The 23,321-nt window shown below is 38.6% G+C and overlaps 1 protein-coding gene across 1 annotated transcript; it reads right to left on the bottom strand.

The window, feature by feature from the left end:
- Positions 1 to 1,720: 1,720 nt before the first annotated feature.
- On the bottom strand, positions 1,721 to 22,809 carry stard3nl (STARD3 N-terminal like). Its single transcript, XM_039816609.1, has 9 exons — positions 22,643 to 22,809; positions 12,380 to 12,755; positions 8,937 to 9,014; positions 8,219 to 8,296; positions 7,606 to 7,659; positions 6,563 to 6,680; positions 5,145 to 5,243; positions 2,833 to 2,899; positions 1,721 to 2,743 (listed from the first exon to the last, which is right to left on the bottom strand). Exons 2-8 carry the CDS (start codon positions 12,581 to 12,583, stop codon positions 2,844 to 2,846), a joined length of 687 nt encoding a protein of 228 aa, XP_039672543.1. The 5' UTR covers positions 12,584 to 12,755; positions 22,643 to 22,809; the 3' UTR covers positions 1,721 to 2,743; positions 2,833 to 2,843.
- Positions 22,810 to 23,321: the final 512 nt, after the last annotated feature.

The following is a 23,321-nucleotide window of genomic DNA, read 5'->3' as shown; positions in this document are numbered from 1 at the left end:
ATAGTATAGTATGTCGAAAAATTTAAAATATGTTGAAAAATTAAAAAGTCATAGCATAGTATGTTGAAAAATAAAAAAAGTCATAGTATAGTATGTCGAAAAATTTAAAATAAGTCATAGTATAGTATGTCGAAAAATAAAAAAAAATGTCATATGTCGACAAAAGTAAAAAAAGTCATAGTATAGTATGTCGAAAAATAAAAAAAAGTCATAGTATAGTATGTTGAAAAATGTAAAAAAAGTCATAGTATAGTATGTTGAAAAATCAAAAAGTCATAGTATAGTATGTTGAAAAATCAAAGTCATAGTATAGTATGTCGAAAAATCTAAATGTCATAGTATAATATGTCGACAAAAGCAAAAGCATTCTCAGCATTTCAGTTCATCATCCTGAAATAAATGGAAGATGTTTTCATTGTGATTGTGTGACTTCTTTCCTTGCCTATGTCGCCAAAAGTAAAAAGATTCATAGTATAGTATGTCGAAAAATAAAAAAAAATGTTATAGTATATGTCGACAAAAGTAAAAAAAGTCATAGTATAGTATGTCGAAAAATAAAAAAAAGTCATAGTATAGTATGTTGAAAAATAAAAAAAAAGTCATAGTATAGTATGTCGGAAAAAAGAAAAAGTCATAGTATATTATGTTGAAAAAAATAAAAAAGTCTTAGTATAGTATGTCGAAAAATTAAAAAAAAAGTCATAGTATAGTATGTTGAAAAATTTAAAATAAGTCATAGTATAGTATGTCGACAAAAGTAAAAAAAAGTCATAGTATAGTATGTCGAAAAATTTAAAAAAAAGTCATAGTATAATATGTCAACAAAAGTAAAAAAAAGTCATAGTATATATGTCGAAAAATAAAAAAATAAGTCATAGTATAGTATGTCAACAAAAGTAAAATAAGTCATAGTATAGTATGTCAAAAATTTAAAATGTCAAAAATAAAAGTCATAGTATATATGTCGAAAAATAAAAAAATAAGTCATAGTATAGTATGTCAACAAAAGTAAAATAAGTCATAGTATAGTATGTCAACAAAAGTAAAAAAAGTCATAGTATAGTATGTCGAAAAATTTAAAATGTCGAAAAATAAAAGTCATAGTATAGTATGTCGAAAAATAAAAAAATAAGTCATAGTATAGTATGTCAACAAAAGTAAAAAAAAGTCATAGTATAGTATGTTGAAAAATTTAAAATATGTCGAAAAATAAAAAAGTCATAGCATAGTATGTTGAAAAATAAAAAAAAGTCATAGTATAGAATGTCGAATTAATAATTTATGGTGGGGAGACCTTTATTTATCCTATGAGAAGGAAAACACAGATGACATTCAAAATATATAAAAATATAATGGAATATAAAGCAGTAAGGGGGCTTTCACATCAGGGACCTGAGCCCGGATCACAAAAGTTGACCCCAAAGCAAACTGAAGTATTTCCATTGTATGCTACTTCTAGGCCCAGCAGGATTACTCTACCACATGTAATGGATATATTTCATTTCTTTTGCCGCTTTAGATTATTATAAAATTGGCCATTTTGCATAATGCATACGTTTACTTTTGGTAATCTGACTGTAGTAAGATTTTTGACTCAGGACTTTGAGTATTTCATAGTGTCTTACTGTATTGCTATGTCTACTTGAGCTGAGTACTTTGGCGAAGGAGAATGTGAACGCTACAAACCAAAAAGCAGAATAAAGTATACAAAACACACACACAAGATTTCACATTTTATTGATTCTATTTTACAGACAAGCTTTTCATAAAAGCAAAACCACTTGGCTTGCAAGGCATGCATGAATATATTTTTACATATACATGTGTTTGTTTCTCAGCTCGTGGAGCTCCCTCTGTGTGGACTAGCAGCGATTTAAGAGCAGTTAACAGCTGACACAGAGCAGCTCAAACCTTCATGTTTAAGTGCCGCACGTTTTATGGCTCATTTAGTTTTAAAGTTAAATAATACTTCACTCTTCCAGGAGCAGGCAGTTTTCTTAAAATCTCCACACAGTTGTTTCACCTTCATTTTAAAGACCTCGAAGTAGTCAGATACATTTCAGAGTTACTAAACACAGTAAACTGTTAATATTTCGTCTCGTGTTCGCTACAAACGTGATCCATAAGCTCAATACTGGCCGAAAAAAAAATCATCTCTCTCCTTTTTTAAAATTTTTTTTTTTTTTTTATGCAGTCTATCGAACAAGCCTTTTTTTTTTTTTTTTGCGTTTACAGTGACTTCAAACCCAAGCATGTACAAATGATCCACGAATTAAAAGTAAACATGACATTGGAAGTATAAGACATTAATACCTTAGAGAAGAAATAACTGTGTAAAAAAAAAAAAAAAAAACACTGAATTATGGGTTCGACACTGAAAATAGATCTCAAATTTATTGACTTAATTCTTATTCAAATTCTTCCCATCTGAGACACGTGTCGTTTTGTGTATAAATATCCTTTCATATTTATTTCCCTCTAAGCTACAGAATTTAATTAAATGTGAGGGAAAAAATAATAACCACCCTGAAAACGAATGAGTCGTGATTAATGACGTTGCTTTTTAAGCGGCGCTTCTTCCAGTCCCGGGTGCACATGCAGCAGGCCGATAGATCAGAAACAGGTGCATCGGTGAGTAGGAATATACAGAGACGTCTTTGAGGCGAATCCAAGCTGAAACGGCAGAACGCGTAAGGCAGAGAGTCCCCTCAGTAGTACAACGGCGCTTTCGGAAACGGATATCCTGAGGAGAAGAAAAACAGGGTTCAGATCCTGACGTTAACGGCGTCATCTTCAAGGAGGACCCGTGACTCTCCGCTGCGTACGGTTTACCTGTTAGCTCGCTACTGGATGAGTCCTATTTCTGGATCGTGTTTGTCGTCCAGCTCCTCGTCAGAGTCTGAACACGAGAGAGAGAGAGAGAGAAACAAATCAGTGTTCAGAATCCAAATCTGGTCACGTACAAGGAGTTTGCTTTGGTGTTGTGGTTAGAGATGGTCGGTATCGGCTCCGATACTGCCTAAAACGCTGGTATCGGTATCAGGAAGTACTGGAGTTCATGCACCGATCCGATACCACGTAATAAAGCCCTAAAGAAAATCTACGTTAAAGTAGTTTATTTATGTTCTTTTTCCGTTATTACCGACTGTCAAACTGGAGAATAAAAGAAAGTTCTGTAGCGTTCATGTTTGTGTTTGTTGATGTTTCACAAAGAGTTTAACCTGAGACAGACCGACAAAGATAGAAATCATATCACATCCATACAGAGATAGTAGTATACAGCTGTTATACATCATATCACATCCATACAGAGATAGTAGTATACAGCTGTTATACATCATATCACATCCATACAGAGATAGTAGTATACAGCTGTTATACATCATATCACATCCATACAGAGATAGTAGTATACAGCTGTTATATATCATATCACATCCATACAGAGATAGTAGTATACAGCTGTTATACATCATATCACATCCATACAGAGATAGTAGTATACAGCTGTTTATACATCATATCACATCCATACAGGGATAGTAGTATACAGCTGTTATACATCATATCACATCCATACAGAGATAGTAGTATACGCGCTGTTATACATCATATCACATCCATACAGGGATAGTAGTATACAGCTGTTATACATCATATCACATCCATACAGGGATAGTAGTATACAGCTGTTATACATCATATCACATCCATACAGGAATAGTAGTATACAGCTGTTATACATCATATCACATCCATACAGAGATAGTAGTATACAGCTGTTATACATCATATCACATCCATACAGGAATAGTAGTATACAGCTGTTATACATCATATCACATCCATACAGGGATAGTAGTATACAGCTGTTATACATCATATCACATCCATACAGAGATAGTAGTATACAGCTGTTATATATCATATCACATCCATACAGAGATAGTAGTATACAGCTGTTATACATCATATCACATCCATACAGAGATAGTAGTATACAGCTGTTATACATCATATCACATCCATACAGAGATAGTAGTATACAGCTGTTATACATCATATCACATCCATACAGAGATAGTAGTATACAGCTGTTATACATCATATCACATCCATACAGAGATAGTAGTATACAGCTGTTATACATCATATCACATCCATACAGAGATAGTAGTATACAGCTGTTATATATCATATCACATCCATACAGGGATAGTAGTATACAGCTGTTATATATACATATCACATCCATACAGAGATAGTAGTATACAGCTGTTATACATCATATCACATCCATACAGAGATAGTAGTATACAGCTGTTTATACATCACATCCATACAGAGATAGTAGTATACAGCTGTTATACATCATATCCATACAGAGATAGTAGTATACAGCTGTTATATATCATATCACATCCATACAGAGATAGTAGTATACAGCTGTTATATATCATATCACATCCATACAGGGATAGTAGTATACAGCTGTTATACATCATATCCATACAGAGATAGTAGTATACAGCTGTTATACATCATATCCATACAGAGATAGTAGTATACAGCTGTTATACATCATATCCATACAGAGATAGTAGTATACAGCTGTTATATATCATATCACATCCATACAGAGATAGTAGTATATATCTGTTATATATCATATCACATCCATACAGAGATAGTAGTATACAGCTGTTATACAATCACATCCATACAGAGATAGTAGTATACAGCTGTTATACATCATATCCATACAGAGATAGTAGTATACAGCTGTTATATATCATATCACATCCATACAGAGATAGTAGTATACAGCTGTTATACATCATATCCATACAGAGATAGTAGTATACAGCTGTTATATCATCACATTCATACAGAGATAGTAGTATACAGCTGTTATATATCATATCCTCACATCGCATCAGGGATAACAGTATGCGTAATGTGGCTTTACACACAAAGTTAAAGTGTTATTCCACTTTGTCAAAATAGTTGAAAAGTGTACCGTTTTCTCCAAAGTGTATACAGAATTATATATCGAACTATAGAACCGTTAGAACCCAAACGATGCCCAACCCTAGGTAAGTGTGACATATTTTTAGGGTTCATGTCGGTGTGAGTGAACAGACCTGCCACGGACTCTGGTGGAGAGTAGAACTGTCCGTCAGATAAAGGACCCGGACCCAGGGGAGGAACTCGCTCCGTGGCGTCCATGATGGACTGATATCCTGAAACACACCGAGGAGAGAAGAGCATGAAGAGCAGCTTCTCTAACAGCAGGAGAGAGTCAACAACTACTTCACCATCTCATTAACCTTATTAACTCCTCCCTCATGGGAGATGTGGCCTATTTCATCTTTTTATTACTGCTTGCTACAGCGTTGCATGGTTGAACGGTGTGAGGAGATGGCTCGGCTCTGTGCTGCTCGGCTGTGTTCTGGTGCTCGCGTGGCTCCTTATACTGAATGGGGATGCTGTTGATGTGTAACCGTGCTAATGTCCTGCTGCTTCCTGTCAGCTCTGCATGGATAACTGAGAAAGCTTATTTGTTGCTCTAGCTGTCTGTGTGGTGTCTTGTTGACTTCTGTCTGTATAGTTTAACCTGAACTGATGTCTTCCTGTTTCCTGTTGCTCTGGTCTAAAATCATCTGGCCAAAGGACTACAGTTGAAAATTAGCCGGCTGGCTAACACTGGCACATTTACAGACATGTTAATTAATGTGTGTTGTCCTTTATAAAATAAAGAATAACAATAAGAATGGCGCGATCACTTTCCGCTGCCTCAAGATAGCAATAGTCCCAGAATGCACCTGAACACACCTCCCTGTAAGACCAGCACGCCCATGGGCCAAAGATGGGCGCAGGTGCATTTGCTATTTAAACGACATGGGCGCTGGACGGGAAATTGACAACTGCGTCGGTCTTAAACTAGCAAAGACACTTGCGCTGGGCTGCGCTGCGCCGCGCCGGGTGTGAGATAGGGCCCCATGTGGACACAGACTTCTGCAGAATTTTAAACTAATAAAACTAACGAAAAACCCAGAATGTTAACACATCTCCGAGCCAAGCAGAAAAACTAAATTAGTCCACTAAATTACGCAGATTTTCATTCTGCATCACCGCTGAAAACTGCCAAAAGAAACAGTAACGGCAGTAATAACAGCAGTAATAACAGTAGTAATAACAGTAGTAATAACAGTAGTAATAACAGTAGTACCAGCATTAATAACAGCAGTAATAACAGTAGTAACTGCAGTAATAACAGTAGTAACAGTAGTAATAACAGTAGTAATAACAGTAGTAACAGTAGTAATAACAGTAGTAACAGTAGTAATAACAGTAGTACCAGCATTAATAACAGCAGTAATAACAGTAGTAACTGCAGTAATAACAGTAGTAACAGTAGTAATAACAGTAGTAATAACAGTAGTAATAACAGTAGTAACAGTAGTAATAACAGTAGTACCAGCATTAATAACAGCAGTAATAACTGCAGTAATAACAGTAGATTATTAGCGGAGAGAAGAGCTGCGTGACGGTGACTCACGGTTTTCGTCTTCGTTCTCCTGAGGCAGAACCTTGAAGTCGAGCAGCCATGTTTCTATCCAGGCCAACACGAAGGAGATGATGGGCAGCAGGTACCCAAAGGCCCCCTGGGACAGCAGCTGCACACAGAGGAAGTGGAAGAGGAGGAAGAAGAAGAAGAAGTTTAGCTCTAGTTTTCAGGACACTCTCCATTAGGGCTGGGTACTGACTTCAATACTTTTTTAGGCACCGACAGAATAGCCTCTAAAGTATCGAGTATCAGGTGTGTTCTCGAATCTCTTTGGTTTTACTACGATTACATTATTTACTAAGGGATTAGTGTTTAGGGAGCCTTGCTGTGCTGTTTGTTCAATAACATCTATGTATGTATGTATGTATGTATGTATGTATGTATGTATGTATGTATGTATGTATGTATGTATGTATGTATGTATGTATGTATGTGTGTGTTAGAGATGCACCGATAGACCGGCTGGTGACCGGAATTGGCTGGTTTTCACGTGCTCGGCCATGACCAGCAGGTCAGTCTGACATATGCCGATTTCAAGTTTGTAATATGCAACACCTGCAAGGAAAAAGTAGGGTGTGGAGGGACGACACCAAAAACCAAAAATCACATTTTTTTAGTGCGATATTGGATGTGAAAAGAAGGAAATGGTTTTAACATTGCTCTTTAGAGGTGTGTGTGAATTTCCCACACCAGGAGTAATTTATATAGTTCTATTTCATAGTGATCCATTATCTGTCCAAACACGTTCTCTGTTCTGTGCAAAATGTTCTATTAAAGAAAAGATAGAAAATAAATATTTGTGTGTGCTGTAAAGTGGTTAGAAAAAATGAAATCGGAATTGGGTCTTTGTTCAGCTGGCCTAACTCAATGAAAATCGGAATCCGCCTAGAAAGTTGTAATCGGTGTATCTCTAATATGCGTGTGTGTGTGTATGTATATACATGCATGCAAAAAAAAACTACCTAGAAATGTGTCTTTTTTTTTTATTATTATTATTTATTTTTTTTAATCATAGTTGGTCAGTCGACTCTTACCTTTGATAAAATGACTTTGACAATCAGGAAAGCACAGCTGGCTGCAGTGGTGATCTGTCCAACAGAGGAAACACGGAGTAGAGACACTCGTAGTGCAGAGGCGCGAGCATCACGTTTTTATAAAATCACAATCAACATTAACCGTTCCTTTGTATGTACCATAAGAGAGAGGAAACTATTATATATCTAACTATAAAATCAAGGACACTCTGTGAGTGTGTCTTTCAAATGATTACATATATTACATTTATTTCAATGAGTGAATGATTGTAAGGCCCATGGAAAGTTTCCCAATGGGGACATCACAGTATATCATATCTCGATCCGGGACCTTAGACGGATAAAAGCACCAGTACACAGAAATACAGGAAACCCTGAACCCCTCATTTACACCCAGGTAATCAACAACAACAACAGTGTTGGTGTCGGACCTTTCACTGCATATAAACAAATACTGACCCCTCTTAAAAAATGAAAGTTCAGTGTTCATCATAAAAAACTAATCTCATTTCAACTACAGCTGTATGAGTTTGTTTCACCCAGCAGCGCCCTCTGCTGGCACAAAGAAACACTTTCATATTACAGTCTTCGAAAACCAGACAAGACAACTTACTGCGATGGCCCACCAGTGGCGAAGCTTACAGACGGCGTACGCCAGGATGAGAGTGGCGAACCTGAAAACAGCCAGGAGCTGAGGGAGGGAAGACGGGAGGAAGAAGTTCACGTTAAGGAATGAAAAAAGGAAGCAATGACAGGAGGATAAATAACGCAAAAGAAACGGAGAATGTATGAAGGAAGAAAGGACAGGTAGGAAGAAAAGGGGAAGATAAGAGAAAGAAAAATAGAAAGAAACAAAATAATGAATCTATTAAATATGTTCTTTAAATAGAGCCCCCAGAAGTACAGAATATTGCACATATTTTATCAACATTATTATTATTTATTGACTAATTTATTTATTTCTCCACATTCCTGGTCACAGTTAAAGTGCTCATATTATGCTAATTTTCAGGTACATAATTGTATTTAGAGGTTATATCAGATTAGGCTCATTTGAAAGCCATGATGTCTCTCTCTCATGGGTGGGCCAAATTCTTTGGGCGGGCACAGCAGAGAAAGGGGAGGTAACCTTCCTCCTTATGACCTCATAAGGAGAAGATTCCTGATTGGCCCATCTGAGCCACTGGGGGACCATAGGCAGGCTGGGGGAACTCATATTAATGTTAAAAAAACCTCATGAAGTGACATTTTCATGCCATGGGACCTTTTAGAAAACACAAAAAAGGACAAAAAAAAACTAATTAAAATGTGAAGGAAAAGTAAGAACTTACAAAGATGTCGAAGAAGGAGGCGTGGTAGTCGTAGTGCAGGACTTCTTTCTCCAGCTGCTGCTGAATGCCGCCGTTCACCTGTCAAACACAAACCACCGATGAGAACGCTATCTGAAACAGATGAAAGGGTTAGCCTCCATTTAACATATGTTGAGTCTCTTTAAGCCGTGTGTTGTCTTCCTGTCCACTGTGCAACTTAAAACTTTTCTGGGTCCAAATTTTTAATTGAAACTTGTTTTTTGGGTCGTCACTATAGCTTTGGTCAGCTTTTTTTTTTAAGACTTTTGTCCGTTTTCTGGCGTTTTACAAGCGTTTACGACGTTTTGGGTCACTTTTTTCGATGTCTTTGTCGATTTCTTCTGCACCTCATTTGAAGTTTTTGTTTTTTAATCCCACGTTTTAGAAGCTTTGTCACTTTTTTAACGTTCTTTTATCATTTTTTCCCCCCAAATACTATAAATTGAATGAAACACCCAAATTCAATGAAAGTAGTGAGCTGATCAGTTATTTTACTTGTGAAGAGTGTTGTATGGACCTTTAAGCCAGACTCAGTGGGGAGTCAAACCGAAGCAGAGGGACAGACACAGAGCTGTAGCCGAGCCAAAGTAGAACAATTTTTAATTCATTAACTTTATCGTTTATCAGGCAAAATAAAACGCTGATACAGATCATCTGAAAGCCAATAATCGGATAGGGCCAATAATCAGTCCATCCCTAGTTTTGGGCACCACCTAAGCCAAATTCAATACCAAATTACTTTTCTCAGATCTAATGATTGAAGTTGTAGGTGGACTTCTTTAGTTTTGTCTTTTATTGAGTGTTGTTTATTTACTATCTGCTTTATTTCCCCCCCCCCAACGTTTTAGACACAGAGTTATGGTCCAAAATGATGTGAAATTAACATAAGTAACATTTTCTTGATGGAGGACCCATAAACCCCTAGCCAAATGTCTGCACCTGAGGCTATATTTACACGGAAAAGATCTCAAGAGAAAACGCAAAAGTGGCGTTGCGTTCTCACTTTTTTTTCCGCGTTTAGACGAGCATTTTGGGGAAATCTGTGTGCATATGGTGACCCAAAAATGTGTGAAATTCGATGTGGTATGCAAACCAGGCGGCTAGGTGGTAGTGTAAAGCACTGCCGCACAACACCACCACTAAGCGCCTGCGTAGAACCTTCCTTTTACTTCTCTCCCTGGTAGCACGAAACCAAAACATGGCGAGGCGAACAACAAAAGCTGACAATTTTGGACAGACGAGGAGGTGGAGTTATTGCTCCAAACAATGCACACACAGCGTTTTTTACGTGTAAACAGGGCCTAAGTCTCCCGGGGGAAAACACTGGATGCCTGCGTCCCTTTTGGTGCATTCATATTTACTCTTCATCCTGTATTTCATTCTGTACAATACTCTGCACTTTTTGCACTTCTGGTCACATGCCGACCTGCTTCTCGTTGTCTCAGTACCTGCACTCTGTGCACTAGCAGTAAAGTTGAATCTAGTCTGATAACTCTATTACTTGTGGTCTCATGCACAATTTTATATTTGTTGCCGATTGTTTCCAAACCTGACCCTGGTCAGAACAGAGTGACGTCACAACCAAACATTTCACAGAGCTCACATTTAGCGTCACAGGTAAGAGAGTAGGGCTGCACAATATATCGTTTTTTTTTTTTATCGTTATCGCAATATCAACTGGTGCAATATACACATCGCGAAAAGCTGCAACATATCGCGAAAGACGCTGTGTTAGTTGAAAGAAAATATCTGTAGAAAATTACAGTTCAAAAAGATACTCATTCTTTTTTAGTGGTTCCTTTGATATTCAATTCTATGTTAAATTAGTTCAATAAAATAATGTTGGAAAACATTTCCTTTCATTTGTTTTAAATTCAACAAGCACTTTGTTGTATTTTAGCAGAATACTGAAAGCAGCAGAAATGCAGAACTGAGTACACTTTAATATCTGTTTATTTACTGCAAGAAATATCCTTATCGCGAAATTCAACAACCTTATCGCATATTTTCCTCATACCGTGCAGCCCTATGAGAGAAGAAGCCAGGCAAGTTTACAAGAAGGCAGGAAATCCTTGAGCACACATTTGAGTTGCAGTCCAACAGGTTTAATAGTGGTTTTGATAATGAAAGCTCCAGCGTTTGGATTGTGAGCACAGTTACTGTTCACTGGTTACTGTTACTGGTTACTGTTCATAGTTACTGTTCACTGGTTACTGTTACTGGTTACTGTTACTGTTCATAGTTACTGTTCACTGGTTACTGTTACTGGTTACTGTTACTGTTCACTGGTTGGAATGTTTCCAAATACAGTAACACAAAATGTACTGTACTGTATGTGCTTCAGTACTCAAGGTTCACTTTCAACTGGAGCATTCTGGGAATGTGTGTCACAGTGAAATCACTTCCTCCCTCAGGGCAAAATGTTTTATAACCTTGATTCACTGCTTGAGCAGTATCTGCCCTGTTTGTGTTCGGCCTCGACAAAGTTCAAACTAAAATGTTTGACCGTAAAGCCGTTACGGTGTGTACAGTTGTAGCTATATAACTTAAATTTGAGGGTGGCTTATCTGGTAAAGTGCTACATAAAATACAATGACTCATGATGAACAGGGTCAGCCCGATTCTTTTGAAAATACGTGAAAATGTTAATGTTTGGCTAATGTCTGTCTGACATTGTGTGTGCACAAGCCAATATGGTGGCATGCAAATTTCATATGTGCACAGATGATGTTAACACTGCCCTTTTTTAGAGCCTACTGTACTCCACTCTATACAGCCAACTTGTGGTGCAGCTATAGTTAGGGAAAAAAAGAGAAAGAATGTGAGTGATATGTTTGTGACTAGTAATGTTCCCACCATTCATGCTGTGTTGAGACATTTTATGTACAAATGTATGTGTCGCTTAACTTATTCAAAAAATATAATTAGAATGGCTTTAACTGAGCCCACGCAGAGTGACACAAGGCACACTTCTTGCTTTTGGAAGCACTGTATGTGCTTTGATCTTATGAAATTCAATTCATACAACTTTTTTTGTCTTGTCTGTGTTGTTATGTTACACATGTTTACACTGATATGGACCTGTGTGTCTGAAATAAAGCTGAATTGAATTGACAACTACTTTACAATTCTCTCTTGTTACAAGTCTCCCTACAGCCGAATTAAAAACCCAACTAGTTTCCCTTTGACATTGTGTTTTTGGCCTAATATTATTAGTGTCTGTTTGGAAATGAAAGAATATTTAGCCTCAACATGGCCATTTCAAAACCATCCACCCAAACACCCACCTGTAACTAAGTCTCTTAACATTGCCATCTCTGTTTAGGGGTTTTAAAAAAGCATAAAATCAAAATGGAAACTCTCATTACCTCTGAGCCAGGCATTCAGTGTGTGACACACATCCACAACGCAAACAGACGTCTTACATTGAGCTCTATGATCCAGAGCATCGTGATGAACAAGAGGTCAAAGGTGACGAAGAGGCAGAAGGTCCTCCTCACGTCCGAGATGCACTTCTTCTCCCCAGCTTCGTACGAATCCCCTCTCGCGCAGAAGGGCGTGCTGTTGTTGGACCCGGGCCCCCTGCCGGTCAGCCGCGAATCGGCGCTACTGCTGCATCGGCTGTCCATCTCTGGTCTCAACCCCCCACCGACACCCCCCCGAGAAGAGCCAGCGCCGCCCTGCTGGTCAACAGAAGGTGCACTCTGCTGGAGTCACAGGAGGCGGGACATTGGAACAGGAAGCCAGGCCGGTTTTATAGGATGTGGACTCACTCTTTGGAGGTTAACTTCATCACTGCATCTGCAGGAAGGAAGACACAAAAGGTTAAAAAAAAAATGATTTCACAACGACAGATTTACCCACTTTACAGCAATGTTTTATTTCCGGGTTGTTCAGGTGCCACCGGATGTCCCTCTTTTCGGCCGGATGTCTGTCCCTTTCCTCTGTCTCTGTCATAGGACTATGGTTAACTTAACCATAGCAACGGACAGAGCTGACCATAAACCGTAAACAGGCAAGAGGCCGTAAACTGCGTTAAAAACTCAGATTGAGACACATGTTCCGAATGCGCTGTATCTGTGTCTAAAGAATGCCTCTAAAACCCGAATAATACCAGAACATCCCGTACGTTTGAATCCGAAAATGCTATATTTGGAATATCCAACCAGAATAAGCCGTTTACATGACCATGATCAAATTCTGAATGTCATATTCAGAATAATAGTGGAACATTGGTGTGCTTTGCAAACATACTCACTGATGTTTCTTTTAATGTTGGTGACTAACTGGAAAAACAGATGTGTTACATGACCCGAATAACAGAGTTTATATTGGTCTGGGTGCTATGACCTTAGACCATAACCTCCATAACACTTGTCTTTGTTATAGGAAGTGAAACTAGTTGCTCTTTTGCACTAACTGTAAGTCACACATGCAGTTTGGTTCCAGCGTTATTAGCTGGCTGTGTGGTTGGCTGCACGTGATCTCATGGTTTTCATGTATATTGTGCATTATACTCTAGTAGAAAATCCGCTTCATCTCAGCATTACTTTGAATAGGTTTTCAGAACTACGTGACCATAAATCCATTGCAACAACTCTGTAAGAAGAAGTAATTATTAGAAAAAAATTTACATTTCCAACTTGACAGCACACAGATTATCCAGCTGAACACCTAAGCGTAGGACTGCATTTTGTAAATGATTAGTAAACTGTCCTGAGGTTTACTGGACAGCGTCAACGTGAGCTACTGAAACTTTTTATCAAAATAGGAAGGCTGACAAATAGCCAACACGCTGTAACACATGTCAAAACAAATACTGTAATTTCCCCTGAAAGTTTCACCAGCTTCCTCTTCACATTCCTTTTACACTTTTTGTTTATCCTGATTAAACCGTTTCCTTTTTTGATAGCTCTTTTGAGGCTTTCTATGACCCCCCCCCCCACCCCCTCAAAAAAAAAGAATCTCTATTTCACAATACAGGTATTACTCAAGCTTTTATTTTCTCAGGATATCTCATGCAAGAGAGACAACATACACAGATGTATACCACAAGAAAGTATCCCAAGCAGTGTTTCCTCTATGTTGATTTGACCGTGGTGGCCCCCCCACGGCAACATTTCTGGCCCCCACAGTATCAGAAATAGGGCTGCATTGTTAGAATGTCGGAGAACGTTTGTATTTTAGGTGCATCATTTACATTATTTACATGCTGAAGTAGTTACACTGCATTAAGATAATGTAATTAATAGTGGGTTTATGGTTATTAGCTACAGAATGCTTAGCCTATATGTCAAGATCAAAGTTGGCCTATATAGGAACTCAAAAAATACAGTTCAACCACAACTGAAAATATGCCTCATTGTGTGTGTGAATAGAGGGGAATAAATATATTAGTTTGTGTTGCAGCAAAGTGTCAGGACCGTTTCATGGGGGGTAAAAAAAATCCTAAAGGAAACACTGCCAAGTAAAGTAAGATCACAACAAGATTATTATTTATAGCTATAAGCTAATAAAGCTTTAAAATCCCTCAGAAGAATGAGTGCCTGTAATTTCAAGATGTGGTGCAGTTTATTGCACCATTACAAGAAGCCAATCTTTCACAGTTCAGAGTTAGGTATGAGGTAGAGCTGTAATCGGGCCTTAAAAGTTTGGCCCGACAAGCGGCCCGACAAGTTTTTTGATTGACAGCTTTTTAAAAGCCCGAACCCGTTTACAGCCCGACATTATTCAAATGTGTGCACGCACACACACAGCTCTTTTGCCTTTTGTCAAGAATCAGTCATTTATACACTGGCTCATTATTCTCAGTATGCACGTGGTCAAAAGTTCTCCACACCTCAGACTTTGCTTTCTTGCTGGTGCAACAAAACGTAATCGCCAGAGGCCAACCTCAACATGCAAAAGATTACAAATAAAAATATCACGGTGCAAATCCGCCATCATAACGATGCGCCAAGGTCCAAACGCGCCTGGCTTTTAAAGGGAACGGGAGATGACACTCATATAGGGCCCACCATCTATCACAACAGAAGCAGAACAAAATCCACAAACCTTCACAATAAAATGTCCTCTTTATAGCAGAACTCCTTTGGACTTATTTGGGGCACACAAAAGGTGAAATAACTTTTATTGTTAAACTTAAATCTTAGTCGCCTGCTGGTCACAGGACTTGTACGGATTAGTGACCAACACTGAAACATTTGTGAAACGGTTTCTCCAGCGTAATCGTCCATCTGCAGATGAATGCAGTCATGCAGAAGAAACCCTGTAAACACCATGCGCTTATTTAAAAGCGAAGCATATGCTGTGACTATCAGTTTATAAGCATGACTAAAGACCACCAGCTCATTCTTTATAAAAAGATTATCAAGATAACGCGTTTAAAGGTCCGATGACATGGTGCTCTTTGGATGCTTTTATATAGACCTTAGTGGTCCCCTAATACTGTATCTGAAGTCTCTTTTATATAGGCCTTAGTGGTCCCCTAATACTGTATCTGAAGTCTCTTTTATATAGACCTTAGTGGTCCCCTAATACTGTATCTGAAGTCTCTTTTAATATGGCCTTAGGTGTCCCCTAATACTGTATCTAAAGTCTCTTTTATATAGACCTTAGTGGTCCCCTAATACTGTATCTGAAGTCTCTTTTATATAGGCCTTAGTGGTCCCCTAATACTGTATCTGAAGTCTCTTTTATATAAACCTAAGAGGCCCCCTAATACTGTATCTGAAGTCTCTTTTATATAGACCTTAGTGGTCCCCTAATACTGTATCTGAAGTCTCTTTTATATAGACCTTAGTGGTCCCCTAATACTGTATCTGAAGTCTCTTTTATATAGGCCTTAGGTGTCCCCTAATACTGTATCTAAAGTCTCTTAATATAGCTTAGTGGTCCTGTAAGTCTCTTTTATTAGGCCTAGACCTTGGTCCCCCTAATACTGTATCTGAAGTCTCTTTTATATAGACCTTAGTGGTCCCCTAATACTGTATCTGAAGTCTCTTTTATATAGGCCTTAGTGGTCCCCTAATACTGTATCTGAAGTCTCTTTTATATAAACCTTAGTGGTCCCCAAAGACTTCCTCACTAATAGACCCCAGCGTGTCAGGATCAGCCATCATACCTCCTCTAGCATTATTCTCAACACCGGCGTCCCCCAGGGCTGTGTCCTCAGTCCAGTCCTTTATTCACTCTTCACCCACGACTGCACCTCCTCCCACAACTCCAACACCCTCATCAAATTTGCTGATGACACAACCATAGTTGGACTCATATCAGACAATAACGAAATAGCTTACAGGAAAGAAGTCCAGACCCTGTCAGCTTGGTGTAAGGACAATGACCTCAATCTCAACACCAAGAAGACAAAAGAAATAATAATTGACTACAGAAGGAACAAAATAAACCACAACGGACTGTGTATCAACGGGAAGGAGGTGGAGAGGGTGGCAAGTTTTAAGTTCTTGGGAGTGCACATTGCAGAGGACCTGACCTGGAGCCAGAACACCTCCCATACCATTAAAAAAGCCCAACAGAAGATGTTCTTCCTGAGGACCCTGAAGCGTAATGGGCTCCCTCAGGAACTCCTGATGCGCTTTTATCGCTGCACTATTGAGAGCACCCTGACATACTGCTGCACCGTGTGGCACTCCAGCTGCACTGCAGCAGACAGAAAGGACCTGCAGCGGGTTGTCAAGACGGCTGAGAGAATAATTGGCACCCCCCTACCAAACCTGAGTGAACTATACTCAAGCCGTCTTCTTACACGGGCCACAAACATCAGGCAGGACACATCGCACCCCGGACACTCCCTGTTCACCACCCTCCCCTCAGGCAGACTGAGAACCCCCAGTACACGTACAAATAGACTTCGAAACAGCTTCTTCCCCAGAGCTGTGAACATATTACAAAAATCCCACATACAGCCACGCATACAAACATAAAATCTCTCACCCCCTCAGTGCAATCGTATTCTGTGCAATAACTGCTGTGACAGTTTTTAGCTGTTTTATCTATTTATTGAGAATATAGATTAGTAGTATTGTTATATGTGTGCAGGAGAATTTGTATGTATGTATGTATGTATGTATGAATGTATGTGTGCAGCATCGTATGTATGCATATGGCAGCATGAATGTGTATGCTGTATATATACTCTGTACCGTATGTATGTATCTGTATTGTAGCGCAGCTATATTTTCTTTTTTATTTTTTACTGTCTGCTATTTGGAGAGGATTGCTCCAACAGAATTTCGTTGTATTGCATACAATGACAATAAAGATCTATCTATCTATCTATCTATCTATCTATCTATCTATCTATCTATCTATCTATCTAATACTGTATCTGAAGTCTCTTTTATATAGACCTTAGTGGTCCCCTAATACTGTATCTGAAGTCTCTTTCCCGAAAATCAGCCTTGGTGCAGAATTACAGCCACTAGAGCCAGTCCCACAATGAGCTTTCCTTAGGATGTGCCATTTCTGTGTCTGTAGCTATTGAGGAGGGAGAGGGGGCAAGGTGGAGGGTGGGGGTGTGGCCTTGACCAACTGCCACTTTTCTCGTATGAAAGCCATGATGTCTCTCTCTCATGGGTTGGCCAAATTCTCTGGGCGGGCAAAGCAAAAGGGGAGAAAGGGGAGGTAACCTCGCTTGTTATGACCTCATAAGGAGCAAGATTCCAGATCGGCTCATCTGAGCTTTCATTTTCTCAAAGGCAGAGCAGGATACCCAGGGCTCGGTTTACACCTATCACCATTTCAAGCCAATTGGGGACCATAGGCAGGCTGGGGGAACTCATATTAATGTTAAAAAACCTCATAACGTGAAATTTTCATGCCATGGGACCTTTAAATAAAATCCAATTACTTAGATTTGGGTTCCTGAAGCTGTATTAATTGACTCGGAGTCCGCTTTGGCCACTTAATTTACAAGGAAGAGGAACTCGTCAAGCTGACTGTCACACAATTTACACAGAGAGGAACTAACTTGTGTCCACATGATGTGTTTAAGTCTGGTAATCAATCTCTTTTCATCTTAGGTTTGGTCTCCACTGATTACTGATGAAAAAACACTGTCTGACTGCTGTTTGGGTCTGAGCAGGTAGTTTACAGTCAGTTTATCAGAGCGTGCTGGAAAACCAGACTGTTGAATGCACTGAGACTGAAGCCAAATGTCTCCCCCGAAATATGATCAAAACGAGGTTAAGACTCAAAACTGGGACACTAAATAGTGCATTTAAACATTAGGGGTGTCACGATTCTCAAAATCCTCGACTCAATAAAATTTTCGATTCGAAGGTCACCGTTCGATTCTCGATTTTTACATTTATTTTTCTTAAAGTGCCCATATTATGAAAAAGAAAAGATCACTTTTTCTGGGATTTGTTATATTGTGTCTCGGGTGCTACCACACACATACAAACATTGAAAAAAAACCATCCATGCTGTTTTGAGTGAGATACGGTTTCTGAATGTGTCCTGCCTTCAGTCTTCGGGTGAGCTGTTCAAAATTTGCACGGCTTTCTACGTCACTAGCCGAAACCAGGGGCCTAGGGGGCTAACCGTTAGCATGCTAGCTCGTTCTCAATGGCAAAACACTGCTACAACACACACTAGTTCACCCTAATCTACAAAATTAATTGTATAGAACTACTATGTCCCTGTTCTGCAGTTATTCCCCGCAAAGTGTGAAGTGCGCCATCGTTTAGAAGAAGTCTCCCGGCTAATCCTGCCTTGACCAAAATTGGAGAAACAGCTAGCTAGCTCATGTAATCCTTACCTAGCTACTGCGCATGTGCGACTGACAACAAAGATGTTACAGCAGTGACATGTCTCAATCGGTAGCTAAATCAGAGAGCTCAACACACAGGGTGAAAAGAGGAGCTCCAGCAATGTGCAGTACGACAAAAATATGGTGTATTTTGAAAATTAAACCATGTAAACCTATTCTGATATAACCTCTGAATACAATTATGAACCTGAAAATGAGCATAATATGGGCGCTTTAAAGCACAGGTTGCTATGTCATTATTCAAAGATTTAATGCTCAAATGCAGCCTGTTATTAATATGTACTACACTACTCAGGCTTATGCATTGTCACAATAAGCATGTGGTTGTTGTTGTTACACGTTCTGTCCACTAGAGGGACTTCCAACATCAGCCTGGCCTTGAAGGGGACCTACGTCACAGCGCATTGCATTTCCGACATGCCGCTCTCTGTTTACACTCATTTCCCACCACGAGAACCGAGCAACAAACCCAAACCAACAGAGAACTCTGTAACGAAACATGATCTAACAAGTGTAGCTCTGTTGTAAAGGCGAAACGGTGCTCGGTTAGCACAATGACATCATGTTAGAAAGCACAGCCGAAACGATTTGTCAAAAAATAAAGTAACAAAAGTGTTAGCCACGATGCTAAGGGCATTGATAACTAAGCCAAACGGTGCGTTCACTGCTATCGAACGTTGTCACTCGCTGGAGATCCAAAATACTTCCACACCGGCGACTTCAGTGAAAGAGGAGGGGGTTCAAGTTCTGTCGATGGGTCTCCTGCATCTGCAGTTGCCGTGCTATCTTTTGACTGGCTGGAGCTAAGTTAGAGGAGTTTGACTCGCAGCACTTCAACACGTGTGTTTTTTTCCGCAAGTCGACCGCACGTGACACAGGGGCGTGGCAGCATCGACGATTCCATTTTTTTATTCAAAGTTTGAGATTGTGGCTTAATTTCGGTCGATTTCAAATTAAAATAAAAATCGTGACACTTGTAGTGAACATACTGTTACCTTCAGTGTTTTGGATTTCACCAATCCTAACATGATCCATATTGTCTGGCTCTCAAGGCCCAATAATACCCAAACCATGAATTATGCTGCACTTAACCCTTGTGTTGTCAAATTTGACCCATTTACAAAAGTTTTTTTATATTAGAAATATGAGTTTCTTACAAACAAATTGCCCCAAAATAACTTGGATGCGTGCATGTTATTTGCAGGTAAAATTAATGATTATTTCCATTGAATTTGGGGTGTTTTATTCAATGTCATAGCATTTGAAAAAATGTGTTTAAATGGTTTTAAAAACAACATCCTGACTAAACTTTGACATAAACCAGTCTGTGATTCACTCAACATCCTCTGATCTTAAATATTAGTCAAAATACTTAGGTTTTATATAATTTAAATTAGGTTTATTGACCATGTATAAAAAAAAAAAAAAAGCATTGAAAAGGAGGGACAAAATGTTTGAAAAAGTATCAAATGAAAGCGACAAAAACGTCGCAGAAAAGCGCAGGAAAAAAAGACTATTTTCAATTTTGTTTCCCCGGAAGGACAACAAGTTCATGGCCGAAGGGAAGACAACACAAGGGTTTAAAAAAAAAAAAAAAAAGCTTGTAAAACAGGATGTACAGTGCTGGCTGTGACCCTCCTCTGCAGCTCTGAAGCCATATCAGTTTACAACAGTGCCGGAAGAAGTATTCAGATCTTTTACTTTAGTAAAAGATCGCTGCGAGGGACAACTAATCACTCAACAAAATCCCGACCGTTTGCTGTCCTGGCTCCTAAATGGTGGAATGAGCTCCCCATTGACATCAGGACGGCCGAACAGCCTACGCATGTTCCACCGAAGGCTAAAAACACATCTCTTCCGATTACACCTTGGATAAACATACGTCTTTTTGTAGTTTTGCTTATTTGAAGCTAGGGCTGCTCGATTATGGAAAAAAACATAATCACGATTATTTCAGTCAATATTGAAATCACGATAATTTGACACAATTACTCTTTAACTTCTGGAAAGATGTTGCAATTATTGAACTTAAAAACAGTGGAAAAAGTTAAATAAATCAACAGTAAAAAACAAAACACATACATCTGTGAAATTTGCCTCAATACTTTTCCTATTTAAACTTTTTTCATTCAGAACACGAGAAAATAAAAGTTTACTTGCAAAACGCAATGAGCTAAATAATTGTCTTTCTTGATTATTCGGTTTTTGTGATCATTGGGAGCAGAAATCCTAATCACGATTACATTTCGATTAATTGCACAGCCCTATTTGAAGCTAATGTTCTTGCACTTACTACTTGTTTTCTGGAGTTTGCACCTTCAGGGTTGAAAGCACTTAATTGTGGAAGTCGCTTTGGATAAAAGCGTCAGCTAAATGACATGTAATGTAATGTAAAAGTTAAAGTAGCAATACCACAGTGTAAAAAATAATCTGTTACAAGTATAAATTCATTACTGAAAAATACTTCACACATTCATTACATGAGACAGGCGTGTCGGAGAGAGACGAGTAGTTCAAAAGTTGCAAATATACGCCCTCACACTGTCTAACTTACAAAAGATAAATTTCATAGCAGGCAAATTTTCGATGAAAGAAATGTTATAGTATCGAAGCGCTGCAACTTGCCAACCAAACATATTTAACTTTGCAAGTTAGACAGTGTGAGTGGGAGTTTCTTTGCAACAAGTTAAAGTTCAAAATCTTACTTAAGTTAAAGCACACAAGGACATTTATTTTCCCCCTCTGATTTCAAAACTGCTGTTTCTGCTCTCAACAGCTGCGTCTTTTCTAATCTTTGAAGATCTGCTGTTCTGAGGGAATTACTGTAATTGTTGGGGTTTTGGAATTTATGGAGTGTGGTCTAGACCTACTCTATCTGTAAAGTGTCTCGAGATAACTCTGTTATGATTTGATACTATAAATAAAATTGAATTGAAATTGAATTTTACCTTGTTACATGTTCTGCTCGGCGGTTTGTTTGGTTGCTGATCTTTTTGCTTCTGTGCCCTGTCTTGTCATGTGCTCGTGTCTTTTTTTCTTGCTTACTTGGGTTTTAAAAAGTCTTTTTAGTATCGAGGCCAGGGGGGACTACAGATTAAAAATAGTCTTTTGGCTAATTGTGGCATTTTTATCCCATGTAAAATCATGAGTTTTATTCATCTGCACTGCCCCCTTCTTAAATAAACAGAACTGAATGGGATTTATATGTTGAATTAGTAATCTGAATCTGCCAAAGTAACTAAAGCTGTCAAGTAGCCTTAATGTAGTGGAGTAAAAAGTACAATATTTGCCTCTGAGATGTGGTGGAGTAGAAAGTAGAGCTAGTAGCATAGAATGGAAATACTAAAGTACAAGTTTCCTCAAAATTGTACTCAAATACAGCACTTGAGAGTAAATGTACTTAGTTACTTTCCACCACTGGTTCAGCAAACGACGATGACATCACACAGAGGGTGACCTAGCTACAAATTCAAATGTGCGCTGCATGACGTTCTCCCCTGTATCACTATGATAACTTGACATTTTCGGATTTCTTTAAAAACACAAGCAGGAAAGGTGCACGAGGAAACAGCTGAGGCGGAGAGGAGGCCGACAACAAAAACAAAAACAACAACAAAAACAACAACAGCAGCAGAATTACGGACTCCGTAGCTTATAACATTTGAGCTACTTAGCGCGGCGTACGGGCAAATAACGAACAGAAGATGAAAGGAAATAATGAAGGATGGCATAAAAGGAAACACATAACTATGCTGCAGCTGTCGTTCAATTATTATACCATAATAAAGAATAGGCGTTGTTTACCAGCGGTTCATCATTAACAACTAAGCTAGCTAGTTAGCTGGAAGACGTGTATTAAAACCGTTTTTTTTTAAGTCTACATTAGGGTACTTACCTTTTCAAACTAATTAGCTCCTTGGAGAGTTAATAATTTGTCTGAACCACCGTTAGGAAAGTTTCAGTCAGCAGGTTTTAACTTCAACGCAGCAGACGAGTCATCCGTTTCTCTGTCGCCTGGCTCGGACAGGATGGAAGGTAGCCGGAATATGGAAGGAAGAACCGGACGCGAAGGATTCTGGGATATGAAGTCTGTAGCCGGAGCAATCGTTGACATGCGTCTTTCAGTTGACGTAGCACTCCCTGGTGGCTATTTTGGAGATCAGCAGCTGTTGGGGGATGATTGATTGATTGATTGATTGATTGATAGATAGATAGATAGATAGATAGATAGATAGATAGATAGATAGATAGATAGATAGATAGATAGATAGATAGATAGATAGATAGATACTTTAATCATCCCGAAGGAAATTGTAGGCATCCAGTAGCTTAGACAAACATAACACAGCAAACACACACATATACACATATATATCACATACATAAAAATCACTCACAGAAATTTAAATAGTTAACAATTTGTGAAGTGAAGTGAAGTTTATTTTCATACCAATTTCAACTTTTTCGAACATATTTTTTATTTATAAAACGAATGTCAAATAATCAGACAATCAACACTGGTATAAAAAAAAAAACATACCAAAGGAAATGATATAGGCTAATAATAATAATTT

This window comes from Perca fluviatilis, chromosome 11, assembly GCF_010015445.1.
Source record: "Perca fluviatilis chromosome 11, GENO_Pfluv_1.0, whole genome shotgun sequence".
Lineage (NCBI taxonomy): Eukaryota > Metazoa > Chordata > Actinopteri > Perciformes > Percidae > Perca > Perca fluviatilis.
Note: the sequence above shows the minus strand (reverse complement) of the source record. Positions and strands in the feature narration are given on the sequence as shown.

Excerpts from the sequence above, each read along its gene's own strand:
- stard3nl (XM_039816609.1), bottom strand. The coding sequence starts at position 12,583 with ATGGACAGCCGATGCAGCAGTAGCGCCGATTCGCGGCTGACCGGCAGG. Across the intron at positions 9,015-12,379 it reads TCTGGATCATAGAGCTCAAT|GTGAACGGCGGCATTCAGCA; the intron begins GTAAGACGTCTG and ends TGTGTTTGACAG. Across the intron at positions 6,681-7,605 it reads TCAAAGTCATTTTATCAAAG|CTGCTGTCCCAGGGGGCCTT; the intron begins GTAAGAGTCGAC and ends CTCTGTGTGCAG.